The 19,730-nt window shown below is 51.0% G+C and overlaps 4 protein-coding genes across 4 annotated transcripts; 1 reads left to right on the top strand and 3 right to left on the bottom strand.

Annotated features, from left to right (window-relative positions):
- Positions 1 to 822: 822 nt before the first annotated feature.
- On the bottom strand, positions 823 to 4,572 carry HO133_001787 (uncharacterized protein; the record flags this gene model as incomplete). Its single annotated transcript, XM_037292715.1, has 1 exon — positions 823 to 4,572. The coding sequence occupies one exon, from the start codon at positions 4,570 to 4,572 to the stop codon at positions 823 to 825; it is 3,750 nt and encodes a 1,249-aa protein (XP_037151254.1).
- A 3,343-nt stretch (positions 4,573 to 7,915) lies between these two features.
- On the bottom strand, positions 7,916 to 9,965 carry HO133_001786 (uncharacterized protein; the record flags this gene model as incomplete). The annotated part of the gene is made up of 6 exons (XM_037292714.1): positions 7,916 to 8,408; positions 8,452 to 8,782; positions 8,972 to 9,198; positions 9,396 to 9,472; positions 9,527 to 9,754; positions 9,810 to 9,965. 6 exons carry the CDS (start codon positions 9,963 to 9,965, stop codon positions 7,916 to 7,918), a joined length of 1,512 nt encoding a protein of 503 aa, XP_037151253.1.
- Positions 9,966 to 10,910: 945 nt separating this feature from the next.
- HO133_001785 (uncharacterized protein) lies at positions 10,911 to 12,284 on the top strand (the record flags this gene model as incomplete). The annotated part of the gene is made up of 4 exons (XM_037292713.1): positions 10,911 to 10,959; positions 11,011 to 11,189; positions 11,249 to 11,662; positions 11,715 to 12,284. The coding sequence occupies 4 exons, from the start codon at positions 10,911 to 10,913 to the stop codon at positions 12,282 to 12,284; spliced, it is 1,212 nt and encodes a 403-aa protein (XP_037151252.1).
- A 1,904-nt stretch (positions 12,285 to 14,188) lies between these two features.
- HO133_001784 (uncharacterized protein) lies at positions 14,189 to 19,119 on the bottom strand (the record flags this gene model as incomplete). The annotated part of the gene is made up of 5 exons (XM_037292712.1): positions 14,189 to 14,348; positions 14,404 to 14,819; positions 14,870 to 17,725; positions 17,891 to 18,358; positions 18,412 to 19,119. The coding sequence occupies 5 exons, from the start codon at positions 19,117 to 19,119 to the stop codon at positions 14,189 to 14,191; spliced, it is 4,608 nt and encodes a 1,535-aa protein (XP_037151251.1).
- Positions 19,120 to 19,730: the final 611 nt, after the last annotated feature.

Below are 19,730 nucleotides of genomic sequence, written 5' to 3'. Positions count from 1 at the left end.
GATACTCGGCGCTTCTGGTAGTGACCACTTTGCCATTATTGATTCGCACCGGTGCTGTATGTTGACTGGCAAAGCGGCGGGCCTTTTCGCCAGAGACAGACGTGTATACTGTGAGAGTGGATGCTCCATGCGCTGAGCGTACAAACAACTTATGGGAGAGGAAAAATGATAGTAAGTGAGATATACAGCCAAACTTGAGGTATCAACCCGAGCATTGCCACACACAATGGAAGATCTGGCAAGAAAGAGAGAGAGACGCAAGATTTGGAATTCGCATCGGAAACACGATGCCCTAAAACAGCAAATGACGTTCCTTACGAGTCCTTCGAGAAGTCGGTCGTTGGAGGTACTTCTTGCCAAATCAAAGCTTTGAAGAACCTTGATTAAGGAAGGGGAGGTATTGGGACTGCAGCATCACTTGAACACGAACACTCCCTTCTTGACCATGATTCCAGATACTAATAATTCGATATTTACCCCAAGTCCTCTGAAGCTATGCAGTGAAACACCACGCTACCCATCCCACGCCATGCTGTTCTATACCAGGGGCATCTATGCTGCTCGTTGCTATGGGACTCCTACTTCGTATTTCATGCGGTGCTAACCTCAAATAAACAAAACAAACCTATCATCGTGAGGCTGCCTTCTAATCATACAGTAGTAAAATTCATTTATCATACTCTCATAACTCATACCTCAGGAACAAAGACAAAGGGTCGTTCGGAGCACATATACTACCAGACTTGAGGATTCTGAGTGTATAGTATTGGAGCCAAGACCATTATTTGACGCATCCAATTTCCGTGCTTCATGAGTCTCAATTTAAGGTCGCCAGGGAGGTCTTCCTTCTTCGTGAGCTGAATTGTCCTCGGGAACATCATCCTCCCTAAGAGCCCCGCTCTTCAGCTTGCTAACGAGCCGACTGCATGCGCGATCCGACTTTCGTTCAAGCTCCCTTTGCACCGCAAGCTTCTTCTCTGCCTCCGGAGGCGGCTTGCCGTTCTTTTTCTGACCTCGAGCACGTGGAGCATCCTTGCCTGATTCACTGTCGTTGCCAATGGTCTCATTGTCGCGGGTAAAGTGTGCTGCCTTATCATCACAGTCCTGCTGAAGGCCTTCGCCCAGTTCGTGGCGGGAGTACACAGAGGGATTTGTCTGGAGGACGCTGTCTAATTCGTGACCGGCATACGAGGTGCCACCTGACTTTCGATTGGCATATAAGGGAGGAACATCACTCATTGAATCAAAATGCTTGATGCTGAATTCGGGCTCAAAGCGTGACGTCGAGCCCTTGACAGCATTTCCTGCATTCTCACTGCTTTCACCAGATGACACTTGACCTTTGGCTCGGAGGATCTTCATTCGTGGAGGGCTAGACGTAATGGGCAATGTTGCAGTTACTTGCCCCGTACCGCCAGGGCTCTTCTTGCTCCCCTTGGACTTTGAGCTGGGATCCAACCACCTGAAACTACCTCCAACTATCTCAGTAGACTCTTCAGGCGATGTTTGACCTCTGCCACGTGGATTCTTCCTGCCGATTTGGCAATTAGGGCTAGGCGTCTGAACACTGCCTCCTGCAATCCTAGCGCTTTCACCGAGTGACGTTTGCGTTTCACCGAAGGCGCTGTGCTTGTTGAGCTCATAGTTATAGGGGCTAAAGTCCGGCTCTAAAATGATGTTTCTGGTATGCCCTGTAAGGTCTGTCAATGGAACGGTTCCCATACCACTGGAGCTCTTCTTTTGTTTATGACGAGCTTTCCTGGACGCGCTAAGAGAAGGCGAGACAAAGCTCGGCAGTTTGGCCGCATTGAACGTCTCCTGCGGAGTGTTGCTGTTGCTTGGAGACTGTATGCTACTCGTCGTATCTGGCGATGGACTTTGAAGGTCATGCAGCTCTACCCCCGTCACCTGAGCATAGCTATTGGGCGATTTTGCACCCTCCGAGGTCTTAGGGGAGAAAAGCTTGGATATAGCCTCGTCGGTTTGGTCTCCAGGATCATCAAAAGGTGACGGTGGTGAAGGGTTGATACCAGCATTTGCGGGTCCGGCAATGCGTATTTGCTCATCACCATGTGCGGCTAATGCATCAATGGCACTTGGAATGCGACGTGCAGGCTCTGATCGGACATGGAGACTTGGGAATGGTGATGGAACACTGCACGATGGACTGTGCGTCGTGATCGCACAGTTATCGTCTGTATCATCGCTAAAAGCTGATACCGTCCTGCTGTGCCCGAAAGGAGTACCGTTTCGCGATCGTGGCTTTGGCAACGTAGATTCAGCCTCCAACTGCTCACGATAAGTGCACTGGCTGGTCTCTTTGTAGATCGGAGTGAAAGGGGAGGTGGCTTTGAGATCGCCTTCATAAGAATTGTCCATTGCGAACGTAGGCCTTGCCTGCACCACATCCGAAGGGCCTGTGGGCATAATATTACCATCAGCTCTGGGCCCAGCTTCGCAAGCATCTTCTCTCACCGGGCTTGTCTTCGAGGATCGTGACAAGTACGTCGGAGTGAAAAGACCCCCAGCTTTCAGGCCTGCTTCATAGGCATCTTCTGGTGCCATACGGAACTGTTGCTCGGGCGAGGAGTTTGCAGATACATCAGTAGACTCAGAAGAGAACTGACGAACGCGTTGCCCGTCAAGGTTGCCTGCTCCGAAAGTCAGAAGCTCTTCGTCTGTAAATGTCATAGTCGTCATCGTGAATTTAGGAGCTGCTGGGATTTCGACCGGGGAAGACTCTAGAGACGATGGGAGCATCACTCGCGAGGGAGACAAGTCTGTAGGTGGCGACGAAGGGGCCTCCATGCGCGATGGCGACAAATCCTGAGGGTCAGACACTTGTAAGGTTTCTTGCTCGTCGATTGTATCACTCAGACGTAACATGGGCCGTTGTTGGAACACCGTCTCTAGAGGATCGAATGTCGTAACGGATGGCCTTTCGATTGCCTCCACCGCATAGGCCAAATCGCCAACAGGGAAAGCCGGCCTTTCGATTGCCTCCACCGCATAGGCCAAATCACCAACAGGAAAAGTTGGCCTTTCGATAGCCTCAATAGCGTAGCGTAGAGCGCCGGTTGGATATCTTGGTACGGATTCAGACCCTCCAATGCTGACCGTATCCTGGACCAACTCCTCTGCGTAGTGCACTGGCTTCTTTGAGGGGGATCTCTTTAACTCTAATTCAGGTCCCAAATCCTCATCAGACTCGGTGTTTAGGGCCATGTCGATGATCTCCATATATCTTCTCTCGCGATCTGCTCGATGACGCTTCCACGCAGCTCGAGAGCCCATGCTCGACTCCAACGACTCAGCGTCAGCGTCATAGGCATCAGACTGCAGCCGCTTGTAGAGCAATCTCAATTCCGGCGTCATCGCATCCTCGTATGAAGGGAATAAAGCATTAAGACCGTCTTCGAAACCGGCACAGGGAGGGCTAGATGTCCAGCTTGGGGAGTGCGGCGATGCTGTCTGTTCGGCAGTGCCGTCTAAAGTCTCCAGCTTCGAAGGCTTCGACCCTAATAGCACTGAAGGAGACATCCGAGACGGGATGGTCCTCCGACATGAAGATGCAGACGACGCAACTTGGACGTGAGGCGCTGCAGGATCCTTATGGCAGCATGGTGAGCTGGTTCTAGCCTCTGGCGACCCCGGTATTACATATTTCAGACAGGCTGGGGCCAATCCATCAGACTCGGAAACATCGGCATTGCTTTCCACTTCTGAAAAGTACCCTTTGTCATCACTGGGGGGACGCTTGTTGGTTTCTGGAAGTGAAGACTCCCAGGCCGACTCGGATGCTGAGGTGATGAAGGAAAGACCGTGCTGAAGTCTATCTCCTTGTTCGACGTATGGATCATCGAAATTCGAGGGCACAGGATGCATACTTTCCTGTCCGTCATTACCCGAGGCTTGGTCAACGGTCAATCTTGTAGGGCCTGGCCACAGATGTTTTGGTCCTGCGGGTAGCTTTAAACCAGCAAGCCATTGTGATCCTCTGGATAATGAGGCACTCCCCAAGGACTCACAACTGAAAGAAGGGTTGGGAAACTCCACGTGAAGCGCCGGTGCCTTCTCCCGTGTCACTGGCACGGGTGATTGCGGTAGTTCTGGGGACTCGATGTTGGCATCTGGTGCTCGTGGAGTGAATCGTTGCTTCCGCCGTCGAACAGAAGACATGATGGAAGATCGGCGGCTCTCTTTCTTTGGTGTCTCACACTCAGCCCATTCACTTGAAGGAAGCTCGGGCTCGCCAGCGGTGGGATATATGTACGAGGTCGTAGAGCGGACGGTGTTAGAGAAGGCCTGCATTGCTCCTGAGAAAGTCGTTGAGATGGCTTTATGCAGCTTTCTTGGAGAACGTTCCGGAGAACTTTCGGCGCCCGAGGTTATGAAAGTGGTTCCTTGAATGATGCTGCCTTGACTTTGACGTTTGTGCTTAGCGATCATGCTGTGATAGCCGGAGTCAATAGAGCCTCTGTCCACGTCCATACTATTGGCTTTGCTTGTAGAGGGCGATCCTTTGCCATTCATGCCCAGCGCCATACTCAATTTCTTGCGAATAGAAGCCATGGCGTTGATTTTCAAGTACGCTGATGGAGCTTGAACAAGTGGAAAGACGGATTGAATGTGATGAGACCAAAAATCCAAGAAGAGAAGAAAGCGAAACACCGACCACCAACGAACAATGCAAAAGGAAGCCTATGAAAGCATTTGAAGAAGTTGAAATGGATGAGAGAATACGAAGTTCAGTTGAGGAAGTCAGGTACGACCGTACAGTATTGTAAACACGCGCTAAAATAGACGCGGATCCTTTGTGTGCACAGTGCAGGTGAGAAAGCGTCCAGTGCTGGACTGCTGCCTGAATGCCCAAATTTAAAGTTTCCATGTTTCAGAGCATTCGCTGAGTTAGCTACTTACCTTAGGCTCCGCTTGAGCTACCAGTCTCGTTCGGTTGGCCTAGAGTACTTCGACGCCGACGTGGTTACCGCTATAGCTTTCATATAGCGAGATACGGCCTCAAACACGTCGTAGTGACTTTTCCTGCTATCAGGAAATCGTGCCTACGCCCCTTACGATGTATCATCTTTCCATCGTGACTATAAAGTCGGAGCTATATGGGATTAGATTACGGTGTTCAAAGGAAGCAGGACATCCAAAATGCTATGGCCAGTCTAGATGATAACTTGAACGCGGTATGTGAATGGTTGAGGGTTCGAGTTTCTTTACATATCACCTTCTCCCCTCCTATCCAACATTCAAGAGTGTCTTAGGTCGTATCGTTGGAGTATAGAGTACTGCACGGAGAGCCAAGTTGATTCGTTAGGGGCTTGAGGCTCAACATAAGCTTCATTCGCTGAAAGTCCTTGCGAGCTAGATAAATCGTATTTAGAGCTACGTGCACGTTGTGTGTATATCATAAAATTTGCTTCTCAGGCGGTTCCACCGGTCGCTTTAGCCCCAAGATTTCGGTTACATTTATACTCTGATGTGTGTGATTCAGATGAATCAGATCTAGAGTAAATTCTGAGAAAATGCCGATGGACGATATGGGTATTGCTTTCATCGTAATCTAGGCTATCTAGAATCCAAGCCGTGAGAATTGAGCCCCCTGAGCTCGGGCCTCCCCATTCACGACAATCATGCTAGAGCACATCAGGCTATTCTCTCTCGCCTCCTCACCGACTACAATGTAGCCTTCTGGCGTCGTTTATGTTTCGCTTTTGGTCATCGACGAGTGCTGGAGGGCTGACGTGTAGCAAGTTGTCACATGGCTGGCCAGCTCACGAGCTGACTGGACAACAATTACATGATGAATTTGGACAGCATCGACAACGATGGGTTGAGCAGCCGACTGCCCTAGCTTCGACAACCTCGAACTTTTGGAGAGTTCTGCATGCCGCAAGGTATTCCAAGGCACACAAAGAGGAAGATTTAGACGACATTACAATTGCATTTGTTGCAAGGTATGATCTGTCACCTGCAAAGATCCATAACGCTCGAAACTTGGCAGCAAAGTCAACATCTGATGAAGAGAAACTCAAAAAGTATGACCATGAATACTTGTCTGAGTAGAGAATTCCGAAAGATAATGTTATCCACGCAGTTACCCTGGGTCTTGTCCATGGCAGAGGATTCAATCTAAAACCTTGCAGCCCGGCCAAGAGCTATTTCCCTAACCTCAGCGACCTTCATGGACAAAGCTTAGAGCGCACTGCAGTTTTGGCTCCCTTTGACAGAGGCTTTCAGTATGGCTTGGCTGCCTGCGACTTCAGGATCAGAGCCCCGATCAAAGAGCTTGCAAACAAATGTCCAGGTGGGCTGTAAAGGAAAGATATTCAGACTTAGACTGGACAGTTGTGGATAAGGGAATCGAGGGCCACTACCATGCGAGGGAGAGCTTCTTAGCTTACAGGCAGAGCAAGACGTCCTCGAAGATTGTTACATTCAAAACGTGGTGGGGGTGGGGCTGGGAAGGGAGCTGCATAATGATCAAGATAACATATCCCACTGGGATGCTCTTCTTTTTCAGCAAGATGAGCGCATTGAAGGTCACCGTCAAAGGATAGCAAAATTGACTGAGGAGATCTCTATTCGCATTGGATACTGATGTGCAGCGTGGTCGTCAGCGGCGCTGGAATTTCTGTCAATGCAGGCAGTGAGTTTTTCTTTTTGCTTCGGCTCCAGCGAGTCTGACGTTTTTCTAAAAGTTAATGATATTTCAAAACCTACAAAAGTCAACGCGGATTTCTTTTGATATATCCGTTTGCAACTCCCCGATCGACACGGACCGCTTTCATGCGATGGTCTGCGATATGTCCAGGCTCTCTCTGTCCAGGCGGAGCTGACCCTTTTTATCGTTTCTTGAGACGGACCCGCCCATAAAGGTTATCTCCTTCGAGATCACACGCAGAACATTGGCTGCATCGAGCATCGTCTTCCCAATCTCTTGGGAAAAACCGTGCAGCTCCACAAACGAATCGACAAGGCGATGTACCAATGTTACGGCTGGAATGGACATCTGGTGTCCAACTCGTTCTGTGGGTTTGATCTTCCGGACTGTACTCGGTGCCAAGAGATTTCGCTGGGGCGAGACAAGAAGGGGAAACGACGACTTGGTGTCGGCAGACTTCCTCCGAACGACGTTCACTATGGAGAAGAAAACCCGAGAGGCGATATGATTGGAGAAATGACGAAGAAAGACATGGGGATGGGCCCAGAAGTGGTCTTCGTGGTGGGAGCAGCTCTAAATGTGCCTGGATCGAGTATGTTGGTGACGGAGCTCTATCGCGCCGCAAAAGCTGAGGGATTCACCGTATGGATCAACAGGGACGCACCACCATCCGGTTTGAAAGTTCCTCTAGACCTCGCGTTTCGCGGGGATTGCGATGAAGTCGCATCGTTGCTTTCGTGCTGAATCTCTGCACAATCGTTTCAGTTGAAACCCAATCATTTCGAATATTGGATGTCAAAGACGGGTTGAAGTCGAACAAATTTAAGTATCGTAAGTCATGAACAGAGCTTCTTTTCTCTATCCCACAGGAGGTACAAGGCTATCAGCATATCGATATCGACAAAATGTCGGTGATGCGAACAGTAAACTGCAGCGGAGAAACGACCCTCCTTCCAGCACCCTTTCCCTCTCAATTAAAGGATCGCCACCAAGATCCGCGTAGCGTAATGTAAGTCAACAGTAAAAGCGACAACAAGCTACTCTCGGCCACTTTGAATAAACAGAAGAAAATCCATTCACAATCTAACATCCACCACGTATAGAAAAGAAGCATAACACGATTTCATATGTTATGTGAGAGTCAATGAGGCAAGTGGCCCACAATGACAGCCCGAACTCCGAGGTCAGATTTATGCATAGTGACTGCATGATTGGCGAAGTGGTCTAAATCATGGATGATCTTTATACGATTTGGTAGTGGATATGGAAACAGGCCGACCTTGTATTGAAAGTGTACTTGACGAGAGTGCCTTCGCAAACTATCGCTGCGTGTGAGACTCTGCGTCCGCCTACGGTTTGGGTTGCCGTAGTAAAAAAAAGACACGCCAGGGAAGTAGGTGGCTCCTTTGCTTTGGTGATCTTAGAAGATGTGACCGGTTTCATCGACTTGATTGGTTCAAGAACTTTAGTGAACATAGCTTCCTTGAGAGATTTGACGGTATGAATGTCCATAGCAGGTTCGATAGAGTCGGTGCTGTGCAGAGGTTCGTCGATCGCTGGTGGGGATTGTTGTGCGCAAGTAGATGGCTTGTTGGTCTTATCCACAACGTCCCCTTCGTGGTTGTTGCATCTCCGGTCTTTACCTTCGAAGAGTGAATAAAGGCGGGCTACGATGTCAACCATGTTGGCGAAGGAGGACTCGGTCGCCGATTGAAACAAATGGTGAGCGACCTGCCTGCGTTCTTCTAAGATATGTGGCATGGGAGCGAGAAGTGGACTCTTCTCCATTGAGCTGTGTCACCATGTGATCTAGGTCCGCGGCACTGTGCAATTCACGAAGGATCTGTGCGAAAACATCGCGTTCCACGCGGAGCTTCAGACCTCTTAATTTGCTTTGCACCCGTGTATGCTGAATGCCGTCAGGCGACTTCGAACCGTTCTTGATGGAGCCAGGGCCATCCTGGAGCCTTTGTGCTAGGGCGTCCTTTTGTTTCTTAGCGCGGACGACATCAGGGTGCTGATGAGCCTGCGTGCGCTGATCCTCTGTCAGCCGCTTTGGAAGGTTGGGGTCGCGGCGCAAGCAGAGCTTTCCGATCTCCTTGATCAAGTCTGACTTCGATGTAGTACCGAGAAAGGTGGCCTGAGCATCGATAACCACGTTCGATGAGATGTAATGTTTGAGAAACGTATCCGATCAGGCGTGGCCGAGGATTTGATTACGCTGCTGATCACTGACTCCGCGGTCTAAAATAACGTCATTGACGAGTATGTGCAAGACGCTTCAGCCTTCAAACTTACCCGTCAGTTCCGTTCCCACCTCATGCCGAAGAGCATAAGGCTGGAGAGGATGATCAAAGCCCGCTCTTTGGCCTGATCTCCTGATCCAGTACGAAATTGAATTGGCGGGGAGAGCCTTGAGAGGATCATCGTGTACACCCTCCATTGACAGTGTGGAGCGGCGGAAGATGGGGACCTCAAGGATGTCGTCCCTGAAGGCGAAGTCAATGGTAATGCGGTCGTCTGGGCTGGAGAAGTTGTGCAAGGTATATAAGGTCAGCCCGGTAGAGACAAGCCTGGGGAAAAGCGTTGTGGGCGAAGGCGATGGCCACAAAATGAAGGAAAGGACACATCGCAGGGCATGTATGGTACTCGTAAAGGGTGATGGTTTTCTTTCCAGCGCTTTCAGTAGTGAACACAAGCCTCGTTGCGCGGGGAGACTTACGACGCATTCCGCTTGGGTTTGCCCTTATCCAACATTATGGTGACCTCCAGGACCAGTAGCGACGCTTCGTCCGGCGGCTGTAAGAGCCTTGGCTTTGCATCTCTGTAGAGTCAAGCGGCATTCGTCCCAACAATCCCCTCGCAGCCACTCTCGAAGATAGCGCCAGATCGGGCGCTGGTGAAGGCCAGGAAAAGGAGCCTCGTGGCAAGTTGCACACGTTCCAGTTTAAGAGCAACTTTATCGGTATCAAATTTCCAATGGTAGTAAAGCGCGCCGTGGAGGCCGTTGTGACCGACGACATGCTTTTGTCTCATGCCCTTGATCAGGCCACGCTCACTGCAGAACTGCGCGTGGAGGTGCTGCGTACACGGTCAGATCAAGTCCGCCTGTTCGAGAGCACCTAAGACGACTTACATTGGTGATCTCTTTGCCAACAGCATCGGCCGCTACCTTGTGGAATACCTCGTAGTACAATTGACGCAAGGTCTTCCACACGCTTTCGTACGTATTCAAACTCTGGGCGCGAGGGTGTGTCTTGTGGTACCAGATGAGGTAGCCTTTAAAGGACATGATTGAACAGGACTTGAGCAATTTCAGGTGAACCTTGCGCGCAAAGTCGCAGTACCTATTGTAGAGGAAAAGCAGCTTGATTCAGCCTCAGCGGTCGATAGGCAAAGGCACAGCTGGGACAATGAATGATTCGAGACATACCATTTCCATCTCTGCCGGGTCATTTCTTGTGCAGCAACAATGGCATCTGCCAGGTCTCGCTGTGCCTTTTCCGGCCCCGATTTGGTCAGCTCCTGCTTCAGCTCCAGAAGTTCTGCGTCAAAGGCTTCTGAGTCGATGTCAAACTCGGCCTATTCGTCGTCGCTTTCGCCCACTGAGCAGTCACCTGTCTTAGGGTACGCGTGCTGGAATGCAAAGACGCCCATTGTGGTGTCGGAAGATGGACACTAAAAACGGGAGGAAGGTAGGGAAGAGAAGGATGCGAGGTGCGAGAGAAAGCCCAGGGTCGAATAGAGAGGCAGAGGGTAAAGAAGAAGGGAGGAGAGGGAGTGGAAAGGGCCAGGAGCCCTTCAACAGGCCAGGTGCCATCGTGGGCAATTGCACCGCCTCGCTTCCGTAGGAGCCTGGTCGAGGTCCGGTAAGCATGGAAACAGTGACCAGATTACCAGAAGAGCAGGAAACGAAGGTGTTTTCACACTGACGGGGAGGGAGCATCTAAGAGTCATGGACTTGTGAGGGCAACCTGAACCCGTGAGGAGGGCAGCAGAAAGTGTAAGGTAGGGCGGCGGCGGGCAGGTGAATTACTTCATCCGGTAAAGCGGTAAAGCGAGCCGCATCCGGCTAGCACACAGCCTTACTTACTTCCATTTCTGGAGCTCAAACTTCAGACATCTTTGCAATTACACACCATCTTCACAACGACAATTAGTCAGAACGTCTAAAGGGTCGCCTGATATGTGCGAGTCTCGCAACTAATCTACAGGCGAGTCTCGGTGTACAGCAGCCATGGCGGCAAACCAAGGCGTCGTCTCATTTGACCAAATTATTCAAGCTGGTAAGCACGGAGTATTCTGAGCTTCGATTGCTCGTGTTGACCTTATGCAAGGGCGTCAACGCAAAGAGAAAGAGAAACTCGCAAATGATATACTTGGGCAAGGACGACGAGAGAAACAGAGACTGGCGGAAGAAATATTTGGGCGAGGACGAAGCAAAAACGCTCCAAACAACGGCAGTCGCAAGTCTGGCGCTGGCCCCAGCCTTGCAAGTAGAGTCGGTATAGCAAAAGTATGTTGGACGACAAGACACTTGTATGCGATGGTACAGGGTGCTGATATGAAGCAAAGGCATCTCAGCGTTCATCATCCACTCCAAAGGCGAGCCCAAATATTGAGGGTACCTGGGGCCATGATAGAGCACCGCGCATCACTCGACCACCCAGAGGGAACCCTATGTTACGTCAGGCCAAAGATGATCTCCTCTTTAACACTGCTGTGACTCAAACACCACGCAATGGCGTGGCGTCCAGTGGCCTAGGTGAGGAGATTAGCATACGAGGAACAGCGGGTCCATACGTGGTCATTGGCAGCAACTTTGCTCCTGGAACTACAGCTGCCGACATCGAATCTGCTATGATACCTAGTGGAGGTGAGATGCAGAGTTGCAGGATCATTAGCTCTACACCAACAGTCATGGCTGAGATGGTCTTTGCCGAAAAGCATAATGCAGAGAGCGTCATTTCAACATTCAACAACAAGAAGGTATGGCAAAATGTGCAAAAACTTCCAAGATTCGAGCTAATGCGTGAATCAGGCGGACGGTCGTATCCTATACGTATACATGAAAGTAGGAGGACCCACGCCTTCCCCTGCCTTGGCACCTCTTCGCAAGACACCCATAGAGCCTAGAGGACCTCGTATCGACCTTACCCGTGATCCAGCGCCTTCTTACGATATTCAAAGAGAACAATCGGATCGCAACAGAAGACGGGCAGATCCCGAGTTCCAGGATGGCAGTTATGGCTTTGACGCGAGAGAGGACATAATGGACGTGGATATGGATGCCCCTCGCTCTGATGCTCCTGTGTCTGATGTTCCACATTCCGACGCCTCGCGCTCCGATGCTCCACGACTTGATGCTCCACGCTCTGACCGCCGAAACGATCGACGTGATGATCGCATAGACGGCCGCCGGGATGACCGACGAGATGATCGACGGGAGGACCCACGAGATGAAAGAGACGCTCGCTATGATGTTCCAAGTGACTACAGCAGAGGTAAGTCATACATCGACAGAGATCGAAACGGTGGTCGGCCCCGAAACGATCAACGGCTGTATAGCGACAACATGTATCCTCGCCCTCGTGGCCGTGGTTTCCGGTGATTAGAGCACATGAATCAGCGTTTATCAGGATCTTTAAGCATGATATCCCCAAAAGCTGTTTTTGAATCTATGCCTTGTCAGCTCAAAGGAAGCTGGACTCAACATTGGTTCGCAACTACGAAGCGTTGTCTTCTAAGGGTCAGCGCTGTTGCCGTTGCCTATGCAATTAGGTCTTTGGCTACGCCTGTGTATAGATAGCAACCATAGCATAACCAAGATCAAGTGGGTACATGTTAACTCACTCGCTGGGCGCTGATGTGAGACTCAGTGAGCCCTAGTCTCGTAGCCAACACTATTCAAGGTGACCTACATGCATCTACGATATCCCCTCGATTTGTACTTAGACCCAACAATGAAAGCCTACTGCCGGTCCTACCACCCCCGACTATTGCCAACATCATCCATCCACGACCTACCTCCGTACCAGGCAAGGTGTTAGGAAAAGTGGTCACTGAAGCGGTACAAATCCTCAAGGTTTTGACCAGAGCAGCATCAAGGAGTGAAAGGAAAGGAAAGTATCGGCTGTCTAATACTCTATCCAAAGCGAATCATGTAGTCCATTCACGGCGAATGATTCCGGGTCGATCGCCAGACTTGATACGAGAACAAGAGGGTTCAACGTTTCGTACTGCCACCCTGTTTCGACAGCTGGCCTGGTAAACCGCGACAACTTCCCCTTCCTCACTACCTCTTCCGAAAGGAAGAAAGACAATAAGAAAGCGACCACAGCCCGATCCCAAAATGCAAAAAGCTCAAGCTGGCCACTCACCGTTTGCGTCGCCTGAGGCGGTCATAACCATACCGTACGAAACCCCCAGCGAAGGGGGTTCCATATCACATCCCTGGGCTAATTATTACCCGGGGCGGCGATGAAATGACTATAAACCTGTTGAATATCCCTTTTGGAAGCTCATATCCAACTAGCGTAGATCGTGCTTCCGCAAAAGTCACCTGCACTCGTACAGTGTCGGAGGACAGGCTGTCACAAGGTACGGCTGTGCTAATCCCTTGGATCTGTCCTTCGCCGAGAAGACGGAAGGAGTACTCCCACATAATCTGTCACCATTACGAATACCAAGAAGCTCGGGACCATTGGAGCCACCAATGCAGTGAATGGTCCAGACCCTACGAAAAGTAGGTCCATCCCTATCTTGTTTTCTTTGCCTGCGCAACTCATTTCCGCCAGTCACAACTCGTCTCCTTAAGTGTGTCTACTCCAGTGTCAACAGATATGCTTCACTGATCATGGCATTGTTATTCTTCTAAATTGAACAAATATGTTTGCATTCTCTACTCAATGCCCGCAGGCACTATGACAAGCATGATTAAAAGGAGGTAGTCCTTGTATGTGTGGTAAGTAAAACATGCACGAACCATCACCAACCTGCAATGCAGCGGCTCTGCGGAAATCGATTGAATTGAATCGCTAATGCCCTTCAGCCCTCCCTGTCCACCCTGAGCTATGCGTGCCTTTTTTGTTGCGATGCTGTGTCAAGCAATCGCTATCATCCCCACGAGCAGGTGAGTGAGCAAGCTACGATTTTAGAGAGGGCGGGAATTGACGAGTGAGCTTGGTGATGCTCCCCAAGTCGAATTTTAGAAATAGCGGAATCAGAGCTCGAGGCTCTATCACTGAGCAGCAAGGAGCCACGAAGCTTGTGTACCGATATGCAAGATGCAGGATCCTTTCTTTTATTTGCCGAGCGCCTGTGAATCGATGTGCCCGACAGTGGATATGAAAGAAGGAACCTTTAAGACAATCTATCGAAGGTGTGCAAATGCTGGTATCATTGAGCACTCGGAATGTGGCACGAGGTAATGTAGCGAAGTAGATGTGGCGGCCGCTATGCCACTGTTGGAGATTTCGTGGAGATTTAGTGAAAATTTGAGAAGCAGAGGACCTCTCATGATGTTTCGGCATCCTTGCCGCCTTCCGCTGATTCTTGGTCCTTGGGGGACTTCGTTCGTTGGCGCTCAACTGGTTGAGCATTGGCGGTCGGTGGCGAGGTGGACGGGGGAGAGGTTGGGTCGGCGGCTTCTGAAGACTCCAATCCTGCAAGAGCACTGCAATGAGGTTAAAGGCTATTCAGTGAATAGCCGCAGAGCTGAAGAGACTTACCTGAATGTATTTGCGGATTTCGCGGCTTCCTTCTCTTCCTTTTCCCTCTTCTCCTTCTGAGCTGGCGGAGTACCTGTCCGACTTGACGCACCAGAGTCGTCTTTCTGAGCACCAGCCATTCCTGGTCTTCGAGTGTTCGATCCTCTTGGCCCACCGAACATGGAAGTAGGGCCAAACGTAGGTTGGCCTTGAGAGCTGACTTGTCGAGAACCGCCTTTGCTGCCCAGTCTTCGAAGATCGTCCATGCCAACCGTGTTCTTGTGGTAGTCTGGTGGTGGCATCATGCCATACTGAGCTCCACCTGAGAAATTTCGGGCGTCGCCGCGGCCTATGGGTGGGCGACCACCGCCACCTCCTCCCCTTCGCGAGTTGTCTTGCTGGCGTTGCATATCCTTCTCGCGTTCTGCTTGAACAGCCTAGAGGGGCATTAGTCAAGTCCCAAAGATACAATCGCCAAAAAACTTACTTGAACTCGCACTTCCTCGAGTGTTGTAGGGCCCTTGAGAACACCACCCTTGGATTGCCAGTTCTTCTTGCGGAGATCAACAATGTCCATAAGCATGAACCTTAATCGACTTGGTAGTCCCTCGATTACGATCATCTCATTGATCTTCGAGAAGTAGGCATCCATCATCTTAGGTCCATTAGTGGTGCTGTCCAGGGGCTGGCCAATAGTCCTCAACAAGTTGGTGAGCGACTCCACCTCAGCCTCGTCTGGCATTCCCTCGTAGTCGACAAGCTTTTTCACACACTCGTGCATGATGCGTTCTGTGAGCATGCCAAGTTTGTAGAGTTCACCAATGAAACGTACAAGTCCCAGACCACGTCGCTTGGCGGCAGCCTCTTTGTAGTACTCGTCAGACAGCATCTTTGCTTCTTCCGTCTCGCCTTCTGGCTTGTCACCAAGATCCAATTTCCAACCACGCTCGAACTCCTCTTGGCATCGGTTGAGCAGGTACTTTCGGAAGAGCGCACCACCATGGACGACGCCTTTCTTGTCAAGAATGTTCTCATCCTTGATCTCGGGACTCATAGACTGAAGCATACGCTTGCAGAACTGTGCGTACATCTCCGCCCAATGTGCTTCATCAGTTGCCTTCTCGAACGTGAGCTGGATGACCTGCCGTAAGGTTCTGCCATCAGACTCGTCTTTGGATTGAGAGCTGATGTCCAAGATTTGGACTGTAATCTTATCGAAATTGTTTGGAGTCATCTTATTGAGATTCGACTTGACCTTCCGCTGTACAACGTCCGGAGCAAGGTGGCCATTACCTCCTGGTGCTGGCCCAGCCATGCCGGTAGCGTTGCCACCGACAGAACGAGGCTTCCAGCCAGAAGCAGTAACCTCGATAGGCTTAAGATTAGCACCAGCAGTCAGTGGCATAGCTTTATTATCCTTAGGGTCTTCTCGTCGCGTGGCTGCCCTACTGCCACGTTGAGAGCCGCCACGTTGGCTAGCGTTGCGTGGCGAATTTGGGTGGTTTAGTGACGTGGAAGATGGTGTACGGTCCATCTTGGTGCTGGTAGCCGGCGCAGGGAACCCCCCACCAGGACCCCGTGAGACAAAACTCGCCAATGGGTTTTGCATGGTTGGCCGTGCTGGTTGTGCATTGCGATTGGCAGTAGCTGCTTCGAAGCGCTGCGACGATGTGGTATTGGGGGGAAGAGTCCTTCCACCTTGAGCAAAGGCACCCATTTGTAGCAATGGAGCTCTGTTGGAGGGCTGTCGTCCTGTCGTTATGGAACCAGGGCCGCCTCCACCTCGTGCAGGAGTACGAGCAGATGAAGGCTCTGATGTATCACCAACCGTCTCATTGACCCTCTCCGTCCAATTCTCAGATGGCTTTTCGACGAAGGCCCGTTGGAATTGCAACAAGAATTCCTTGTTGTATCGCAACTTGCCCGTTGGCGCTCCTGTGTTTAGCGCCGGATTTGGTGAACTGATGGGAGCAGGATAGGAGACATCGTTGATAGACATGAGTCGCCGAGCGGATCGCAGAGATAGGAGCTGGGCGCTAGGCTGGGCTGGCTCGACAGGCTTCGCCGTATCAATCTTCAGCGCAGTTGGCTTCTGCTTTCCACCAGTGGCTGCTGGTTTTGATGGAGCGGCAGGAGCCGGAGCATCTGATGCCGGCGTGGCAACACCACTGTCAACAGGTGTTTCTTCTGCAGTAGCTGGAGCATCACTGGTGGGAGTTGCGGAACCATAATTCTTGAGTTGTGCGAACATATCCTCTCGCTCTTTCTGTGAGTCGTCACCTTCAGACTTTTCAATCTCTTTCAACCGAGCTTCTTCGGCCTCTTCAGCCTCTCGCTCTGCTCTCTTCATTTCTTCGTCCGCCAACTTGAAAGCCTCAGCTTCTTTTCGTGCAGCTTCCTCCTTTTCGGCCTTTTTCTTCGCTGCATATCGCTCCTCGGCTTCTTTTTCCTTACGCTCCATCTCGGCGAATTCAGCCTCCATGCGAGCATATTCGTCTTCTTGCTCTTGTTTCTTGCGAGCCTTCTCAGCGGCTTCGTCGGCCTCTGCTTTAGCCTTAGCAGCAGCACTCTCAGCCTCCTCGGCCTCAGCTTTGTCTTTCTTCAGAGCCTCTTCGGCCTCCATTTGAGCCGTGGCTGCCTCTCGTTGCTTGGCATCAGCCTCCTCCTTTTCTTTGAGAATCTTGTCTTCGCTGTCCTTCTTCTCTTGAGCTGCCTTGGACTCTTCTTCATTCTTCTGGCGCTGCTCTTCCGCTCTGTCCGCTTCCATTTTCTTAGCAATAGTCTCTCTCATCTCTTTTCGTTTCTCATCGTCGGTTTTGACACTCTTGTTTTCGTTTCGAGGTTGCTGAGTATCAGAGTAACTTGGTACACGAGGGGGAGGAGTCGGCGTCGGAGCAACCGCAGGAGACTTGCTGGGCGGCGCAGGGGAAGCAGATGATTTTTCGAAGGTGACGACATCACCACTGTTGGGGTTCTTGATGATAATGCCTGCGCTCTTCTTCTTTGGAGGGATCTGGAAGTTGTTTGTGGTCTTGGGCGCTGGGCTGTTGGCATGACGGGTAGCTGCAGCTGCGCTGCTCACTGCGGGAGTTGAGCTTCCTTGTGGTCTGCCCATGCTTGAGCTGGGCCGATCACTGTGCGAAATTGCGGAGGACGTGCGTGACATGGGCGATGGTTGTTGCTGGTTGTTATATTGGCCCGGGTGGTATTGCGGCTGTTGAGGACCTGGAGTCATCTGATGTGGAGGTCGAGGAGAGCTTGGCGGCATTTGCTGTTGAGGCATGCCAGGCATTCCGTACACGTTGTAGTAAGCCATATAATTTGGATCATAACTATATTGACCCTGTTGTTGTCTCAATGTCAGAAATTGTTCAAATTGACCATTGGCAGGGGAAAGATCAAGGGGGATTGGAGCAGCATTCTTATCCGAGTGCCGGCGCTGATTCGGTCCTGAATGCTGCTGTGTAGGAAAATTGCGTTTTGTAGATGAAGAAGATTGAGGATTTACTTGTGGGGGTCCCATATTAGGGGGGTATCCACCATACTGACTGGGGTAGCCATATGCTTGTTGCCCACCCATCTGAGGGCTCGACATCGGAACTTGGCCAGGCTGTGGGTGAGCCGGCTGCGAATTTGCCAAAGCTGGACTTCGAGCGCTTTGAAGTGGCGAATTCGGAAAAGGTGCGAGTGATCGATTTTGACCCTGGTATGGAGTCATGTTTTGATTACCTCGAGGTTGGCTCGGGGGTGGTCTAGCGTTAGACCCAGGCATGTATCCCATGTTTTGCTGAGGATATTGACCTTGGAAGTTACCTCTTCCTCGGCCGCCTTGGGGAGGATACCCGCCTCTGCCGGCAGGAGACATTGCATGATTGCTCATGTCACTGTGTTGAGATTGCGACGATTCGCGACGAAGGTGACTAGGTTGTGCCCCAGGTGCGAGAGGACCTTGAGGTGCACCAGGCAGCCTCATTTGCTGTTGTGTCACGTTAATGAGCTGCGCTACAACGAGACGCAACAAAAACTCACACTTGCTTCAGTACCACCAAAGTTGCCAAAGCTGAGGCTAGTGCTGTTGCCATGCAGACTAGAGGGAGGTCGGCCACCGCCACTAGCAGGTGGCTGTGGGATTGGTGACGGTGATGTCTGGGGTGATGTCACGCGCGGATTCGATGGAGTGTTGACGGCCAAAGAATTCGTAGACTGGTTGGGATGTGGCGTTGCGTTTTGCGCGGCTGCTGAGGCATCTGCAGGATGAGACCCAAACTGTATGTTGCTCCCACCTATTGGCTTTCCTGCTACCGGACCTCCATTTGGCATGTATCCAGATGCGCCCGCAGCACTAATTGTGACTGAAGGCTTGCGGCTATGATCGCCTACCCCTGAGTTGGAGCTTGTGGGTGTGTTTCCATTGACTATTGTTGGTGCACCCACGGTTGGAACGGCAGGCGGAATAGCTACCCTGCCGTTCACTGGTGAGCTAGTGTCAGGTTTTCCATGTTGCGCAGGTATCTGGACTGCCGATGCTGTTGGAGCTGACGTGCCTGACGCAGACGACGGCGAAAAGGTCTTCTTGGTCGCGCTGGCGTAGCTGGTTTTGACAGTGGCAGAAGCCGTACCCGCGGCTTGAGGCGGTGCTCTACCGCTTGCCGAAGCCGATGGCGAATGCGCTGGCGCTACCTGTGATGCGTTGCTTGGGGCTTGCGGTGGGAGGACTGGCTGAGAAATGCTTGTCATCGAGAATTTGGTGAAGTTTCTGTAGTATTAAACGGTATCGTATCCAGATTTTCTGGCTCCAACACGAAATTCAAGAATCACTTCCGAATGTCAAATCCGGTGTCGAAGTAGATGAGAGTGGAGATTTGTGGGTGTGGGTGATTGAAGAAAGTGTCGAGTGGTCGGTTTTCTTCGCACAGGAAGCAGAGCCTGGTCAGGCGTGCTACCCTAGACCGGTATAAGGAGTGTGGACTCAGCAAGCGTGAGTGGTGGTATTAGAAGACGTTGTTAGTATCTTCAGGTATCCGCGTACATCCAAGAGGACTCGCAGGATATGGTAGAATGGGTGATGGGTGGTTGATTGTCGTGAAGGATGTGGTGAGAGAAAATATCTGAAATCTTTGTAAGGGAGATTGCTCGCAGGCGAGCCGCTACCCGGCTAGTGGCAAATGCGGTTTAGTGTCGTTAGCTTCTTGTACACGAAATTCGATGATAAAAAGCGTCGCACTCTACAACACAGTCATTGACTCATTCTATCTGTGTTACGAGTCATCTACGAAGAATGTGCTTTTTTGTTTTGGAGTATAAATTCAAAACATCTTCTACAATAACGGGGGCATCGCATACATGCC

The sequence above is a fragment of the Letharia lupina genome, assembly GCF_014066315.1.
Source record: "Letharia lupina isolate WasteWater1 chromosome Unknown contig_13, whole genome shotgun sequence".
Taxonomy (NCBI): Eukaryota; Fungi; Ascomycota; class Lecanoromycetes; order Lecanorales; family Parmeliaceae; genus Letharia; species Letharia lupina.
This window is presented reverse-complemented; position numbering and strand designations above follow the sequence as displayed.